This window comes from Alligator sinensis, unplaced genomic scaffold, assembly GCF_000455745.1.
Source record: "Alligator sinensis unplaced genomic scaffold, ASM45574v1 scaffold976_1, whole genome shotgun sequence".
NCBI classification, from domain to species: Eukaryota; Metazoa; Chordata; order Crocodylia; family Alligatoridae; genus Alligator; species Alligator sinensis.
The window spans coordinates 1,725,005-1,732,108 of NW_005842117.1; the positions used below are offsets into that span (position 1 = coordinate 1,725,005).

General features: G+C 41.0%; 1 protein-coding gene across 1 annotated transcript in view; it reads right to left on the reverse strand.

The window, feature by feature from the left end:
* The window catches only part of TMTC2 (transmembrane and tetratricopeptide repeat containing 2), a 242,311-nt gene that overhangs the window by 108,447 nt on the left and 126,760 nt on the right, over positions 1–7,104 (reverse strand). Inside the window, exon 7 of the mRNA XM_006024805.3 lies at positions 3,558–3,636. Coding sequence (XP_006024867.1) covers positions 3,558–3,636 — 79 coding nt within the window. The remainder of the gene's footprint in view (positions 1–3,557; positions 3,637–7,104) is intronic.

Consider the following 7,104-nt stretch of genomic DNA (forward strand, 5'->3'; position numbering starts at 1 on the left):
TCTTTCCTGCCTATGCAGGGGGTCAGACTCGATGATCTATTGAGGTCCCTTCTGACCCTAACATCTATGAATCTATGAACTGCCTGTGAACACACCCATCTTACATTAAATGGAAGTTAACCCACTCTTCTGTTATTATATATAGTACACAATGGAAAACACCACTGTGAAAATAAAAAGTGAAATTAAATTAACAACATTAAAACAATTTTTAAAATGAATTATTAATGAAAAATTAAGAAAAGATTTAATTATTAAATTTAGAAGTAATTTCTACATAGAAGAAACTGCTGAGGAAAACAACTGGAGAAATTATCTCCTAATATTTCTTCTCTTTATTTCACTGAGAGCAAAAGTACAGCATTTTCACTTTTATTTCCTGTGGGGAGTAAGAGCAGGCACAGGGATAACTATGATGAACTGCTGTTGAACTGCAAATACCCTGATTTTCCTTGTAGTAACTGTTTTGTGTGTCCGTGCCTTGTACATATCTAGATTCTTAGATTACAGAAAAATTCTAATGTTATATCTACACTGTTCTCTTTGAAGCTTGTATATCCCCCCCCGAGTAAACTTTAAAATAGCTAGCCAGGACACTGCCATAATGAGGCTGTGGCATCTCAGAAATCAGCAATTACTAATCATCCAATTATTATTTATTCAACTTTGCAAATGTAGCAACATCTAAGCTACCTAGTTTGAAGCCATCCAGGCATGTGGTATCTCTAACTAAAGTACAGACTATGTAATGACTGAAGTGTAGACACATAAGCAGTTTAGGGATACATGTACTTATCTATGCAGCCCTGCAACAGCCTGGCATTGTTTTCTAGCTTTTTAGCTGACACTGATTCTTCTGACAAGGGTTTAAGTAAGCTCTGCTGACCTTTAATTATTACTCTACCAGAAAATAAATGAAGTATGAATGTCTAAAGTAAAGATGTTGGACAAAATGGAAGAACAAACCCTCGCAGCAGCCACGCCTGGGAGAAAACCAAAATGATCTCTGCGTTTCTTTCCTGCTTTGTTCAATTAATCCAACTACTAGGAAACAGAGGAAGTTGGGCTCTGTGAACTGTTCTTATAAAGCAAGCAGGAACAATCCTCTCAGTCTACATATATAGATGAAAGAAATTTGAGATTTGGGGTACTCAGTAAAGTACTTTATATGCAGCAATAGTTTTATAGAATAAATCCATTCAGGGGACAGGGTAGCACACTTCTTTTATACTGAAAGAACTGTCTGGACAGAAATAGTAATGGTCATAGTTTTGTAACTTCTACTATTGGAAAATAATATTTTTATTTAGATTTTGAACTTTTGCACACAAAATAAAGCAATCATACTTCTCAAGCTATGACAATCCATCTTCAAAAGTTTCTAGTGAATATTAATAATAAACAGATGTCCAATTCACACAACAAAATGATGACTCTTTGTAAATTTGATAGGATAATCAATGCAAGCTGACAAATGTAACTGATAAATTCATAGCAACTATGAATTTATCAGTTACATATTTATCAGTTACATAGCAACTATGAATTGGCTCCGGGGTTGGACCCAGAGGGGAGTAATCAATGGAAGTCACTCATCGTGGTGTCCTGTGACCAGTGGGATCCCCCAAGGCTCTGTCCTTGGACCCATACTGTTCAACATCTTCATTAATGATGTGGACACTGGAGTCAGAAGTGGACTGGCCAAGTTCACCGATGACACCAAACTTTGGGGCAAAGCATCCACACCAGAAGACAGGCAGGTTATCCAGGCTGACCTGGACAGGCTCAGCAAGTGGGCGGACGAGAATCTGATGGTGTTCAACGCCGATAAATGCAAGGTTCTCCACCTTGGGAAAAAAAAACCCGAAGCATCCTTATAGGCTCGGCAGTGCTATGTTGGCTAGCACTATGGAAGAAAAAGACTTGGGGGTCATCATTGACCACAAGATGAACATGAGCCTGCAATGCGATGCGGCCGCTAGTAAAGCGACCAAAACGCTGGCTTGCATCCATAGATGCTTCTCAAGCAAATCCCGGGATGTCATTCTCCCCTTGTACTAGGCCTTAGTGAGGCCGCAGCTGGAGTACTGTGTCCAGTTTTGGGCTCCACAATTCAAAAAGGATGTGGAGAAGCTTGAGAGAGTCCAGAGAAGAGCCACGCGCATGATCAGAGGTCAGGGAAGCAGACCCTACGATGACAGGCTGAGAGCCCTGGGGCTCTTTAGCCTGGAAAAGCGCAGGCTCAGGGGTGATCTGATGGCCACCTACAAGTTTATCAGGGGTGACCACCAGCATCTGGGGGAACGTTTGTTCACCAGAGCGCCCCAAGGGATGACGAGGTCGAATGGTCACAAACTACTTCAAGATCATTTCAGGCTGGACATAAGGAAGAACTTCTTTACTGTCCGAGCCCCCAAGGTCTGGAACAGCCTGCCACCAGAGGTGGTTCAAGTGCCTTCATTGAACACCTTCAAGATGAAACTGGATGCTTATCTTGCTGGGATCCTATGACCCCAGCTGACTTCCTGCCCTTTGGGCGGGGGGCTGGACTCGATGATCTTCCGAGGTCCCTTCCAGCCCTGATGTCTATGAAATCTATGAAACTATCCAGGACTTTTTATATCAACTAAAATGTGTCCAAAAACAAGAGTATGGATTTCAGGTACTGTAGCCATACGGTTTAATATGCTGGCAGTCAGTGTTCTGGAAAAATGACTACAGTATTCATCAAAAACTACACACTGGCAAAGTGACATCAAACACGTAATTAAATATACCACCACAGTAAGTCTATTTATTGACTTTAAAAATTTACATACCACCTTACAAGTTTGTATACCTTTGTATATCTCCTTATAAGCTCTTACAGTTTTGTGACAATAGTCTACATGCACAATTCTTATAATTATATTCAAAATTTAGCTTTCAACAAAGAAACAATTTAATTAGCAATTTTGCAGTGTATTAAAATTGATGTCACCATTTTAAAAGAGGATATTAGCTAGACCCAGATGAGAGGCTACTGAACTCCCTTATTACAGATCATACTCTAGTCAATTCTGTACTATAAAGCACTTAAATTGGACTGTGAGCCCATTAGGACATCTTACTTCTCTCCAAGGTAAGTAGTAAAAAAAATAAACATATTCCTTATATAATCTTAGTGGTTTCCTGATCCATCACCTATTGCATAAAATGAAGACGGTCTCATTTATTTCAATAATAAATAAAATTAGGGGCATTTATGAATAAAAGCTTTCTTATTCTCACGTGACGTTCTTAGATATTGGACAGGAAGTTCTTTAGATGAGCACCACTTAATGGATTCTGTGAACATTGCCAAATAAATTCAGAATTTAACTGCTCATGTACCTACTGGATTTTCTCAAGCTCATCTATTGCTGTTACTTGAACTCTGAAGCTTAAATTAAGTTTTATTTGAGCAAATTTTTATAATTAACTATATAATTTTAACTTCAATTTTAAGATAAGCACTCTCTCATTTTACCCTGCCTAATTCCTCAAGAGTCATTCTGAAATATTTACACTGCACTTACCCATCATATTGTATAAGCTCTGGGGAGCAAACTGGCTTGGCATTTTTTGTATTGCTTCCTTGTAAACCATCAGTGCATCCTAATATGAAAGACAGAATCAAGAAAAATCACTATTAAAGTACCAATTTGAAAAGCAGTCTTTCACATGCAATTAAATACAAGCTACCATCTCTGAATGGAAAAAAAAAAAGAGTCTACAATATTAATTCAATGGGAAGATCACATTTATCATTTTTAAAAAGATCACCAAAAGATATAAAGCTCTTTGACACTAAACTTAATCATTTCTATTAGTTCATCTCTTTCCTGCAAGAGGAAAAAATGTAACATTAGTACTCCCAAAAGCTGATTAGTTTACTGATCGATTTAAAATTCTGTAGACTGACAGACTACACAGATTAATATCAAATTCCAGATAGAGAATTTTTCACATTATTGTGCTACAATAAGTACCTTAATAATAAAGAGTCATTGCTAGTACAAGTGCCAATAAAACACAGAACCCCAGTAAAAAATGCCCAAATTAGGTTTTCCTCATTTCCCCCACTCTTGAATGTGTATTGTTTGTTTTTTGAATTACATGAACTAGAGATGCACCAATACATTGGTCTGATATCAGATTGGTATCAATATAAAGAAAATTGGCTATATTGCAAATTGGTTTAATGTGGCCGATAATTTGTGCCCCATCCCCACTTCAGCACACAGTAGGACAGCCCCATCTACATCACAGCATGCAGGCAGCAAGGAGCAGAGCCCAGCAGTGTACAGCTGGTAAATCTGTTGTGGTGGAAGGGGAGGGAAGGGGTGTGGGGGAGGAACATCAATGCCCCCCACGGTGAGGGAGGGAAGGGGCAGGGGTGGATGGGTGGGGTGAGGGACAGAGCTGTAACTCATCAGGGGGGTGGCTCCCACCACTGCCACCCTGGAAGGCCACCGGGTGGGGGTGTTCCAGATTGGGACAGGCAGGCTGCAGCTGCAGGTTGGAGCCAGGGCCACGCTAGGCTCTTCTCAGCAGGGGCTGGCCTTGGGGCAGGTGGCAGCGGTGCTGGGAGTGGAGCTATGGAAAGGGATGCAGCCACCCCAAATTTCGCCATAGCTATGCTCCCAGCACTGCCACCACCCCAGCTCTTCCTGGAATGTGGGGGAGGCGGGGGTTAAGCCAGGGTTGTACCAGGTGAGCAGCAGCAGCATTGGGAGCGGGGCTATAGCAAAATTTGGGATGGCTGCAGCCCCCCCTCCCCTGTCCAGCCTCTGCCAAGAAGAGCCCAGCACAGCCCCGGCTCCAGCCTACAGCCTACCCATCCCACCCTGATTTGGGGGCACATGCCCCGCACATGCCCTCCCAGGATGGCAGTGATGGGAGCTGCCCCCCCTCCCCCGATGAGTCGTGGATTCGTCCCGTGACCTGCCCCGCCCCACCCTGGCTGGGAAGAACCTACCCCTGTCCCCTTCCTCCCTCACTGCAGGGGGGTTGATCTACCCCCCACAACCCCTTCTCTCCCCCCTCCCCTTCCACCACAACAGGCTTCATGCAGCTGCATGCAGCTATATAGGAAATTGGATCAGTATCAGCCAATATGCCTCCTTAAATATTGGCTACCAGATACTGGCTCCCAAAATCTCTATCAGTGCACCCCTAACATGAACATATTTTAATGTTTCATTCAGCTCTTGGGTAGGAGGTGCGTTGTGAATGAGGCAGTCATATAGTGAATATTTTCATTCATTAATGTACAGTGGCTACTCTGCATTTACTCTAGTACTTATATAATCAAGTACTAAATAGATGTGCAGTAACCAGAATTACTGTGCAGTAGTGCAAACGAACACCTTTTTAGTGATGCTTCTGCGCAGTAGCCTAATAATTATGCACAGTAGCTTATTAGCACAGTTTGTGCTGTGATGTGCTACTGCGTAGTATTATTAGGCTACTGTACAATTAGTGTCTCGTGTAGATGTGACCACTGTGTAGTGTTCTAGAGCAGTGAACTATACAGCACTACACAGCATGACAGCAAACTTCTGCACTGTGCAATGGGTCAGACTCATTTGCAATACATAACTGAATGATCATTTAAGTCCAAATTAGATTGCAACTAGCCTGCGCAGTGAGCAGTTGTTTTATTTACTTCTGGTATGTCAGGCATATCTATGCCATTATATAAATAATAACTAAACACAATAAACCATGCACAGCCACAGCAGAATTATACAATATGCTACTTCATCTTTACAAAGAAATTAGTTTTCTGTGACTGCATTTTAAATAATGAATAACTCCCCAAGCTGAAAAAGGAAGTTGAATGCAGGGAGCTTGAAATGACCTATGCAAATTTAATCTTGAACAGCCAAGTTTGAGTGTTGGAGTCTGAAGAGTTACGTGTATCGAAACTATGAGTAACTCGGTTCTGAATTGCCTCACCGAACAAAATAAAAATACTTTCTTTCTGGAACACAGAAATGTGTCTTAATCACACACAAGGACCTATTGCTTACTACTTCCTGAAGGGGGGAAAATTAATGTTACAATTTCCTTGTCATGCAGGAAAATTAGACAGCCTGGATACAGAATAAGATTATGCAAACAGATGTATTTTAACCAACAGTAAAATGCAGACATGTGTCCGCAGAGAAGCCCAACCAAAAGGATACAAAATATCACAGTCTATAGTTAAGATCTAAGCTTTTTAAGTAGAAAAGTATTTGATTTTTCCAACTAGGCTTCAGTTTTTTTGGAATTATAACACTGTACGTGGAATTAAATTAGTAATTATGTACAAGGAATAACTTCCTAGGGAGAAACATGAATTCATGTAGGTGCAGAAATATAGGCATGAAATATTGTAGGGGCAATTAAAAAAAAAGGTAAAGCTTGTTTTTATAAAAACAACAGGCCCTTACTATGCATACAACTGACAAAAAGACTTAACACCTCTTCAGCAAAGACGTCAGCCACTGCCTTACTTGACTCAGAACGGGACACAAGGTTGTTTAGTTTGGGGAAAGGGTAGGCCACTTTTCTGTGTGGCAGGCCGGAATGACCCACTCTGCATCAGAGGCAGATGGGCAGACACGTGCTCATCCACACAGTGGCATGGGGAAAGCACTCAGCCAAAGCCCCCACTGCTGAATGCCATGGAAGGCCCATGTCTGTGGGTCAGATGTGGCCTATGGGCTGTAAATTGATAATCCCTGGCTTGAAGTGTTAAATACTATAAACTCTGCAGACTAGGCAGAGGGAAACCAATAAACCTATACTAAACTAGTTAGTTATGTATATTTTACCTGCTGTGACATATCCTTATGGAAAAAGGCAAACAGCAGAAAGTGACAAGTCTAAGAGTTTGATTATAATCCTGGATTTCAGAATGACTCTGTGAGCACTTCTGTATGTCTGAGGCTGTCTCTCCAAATTGTGAATATCCATCTACCTTACTGTGCTTAGTGAGCCTTAGCCAATATTTGTGAAGTATTTTGAGATTCTTGATTATATGAACTATATTATATATACATAATCGGTGGCATTTTCTCTTCTTTTTTGTAG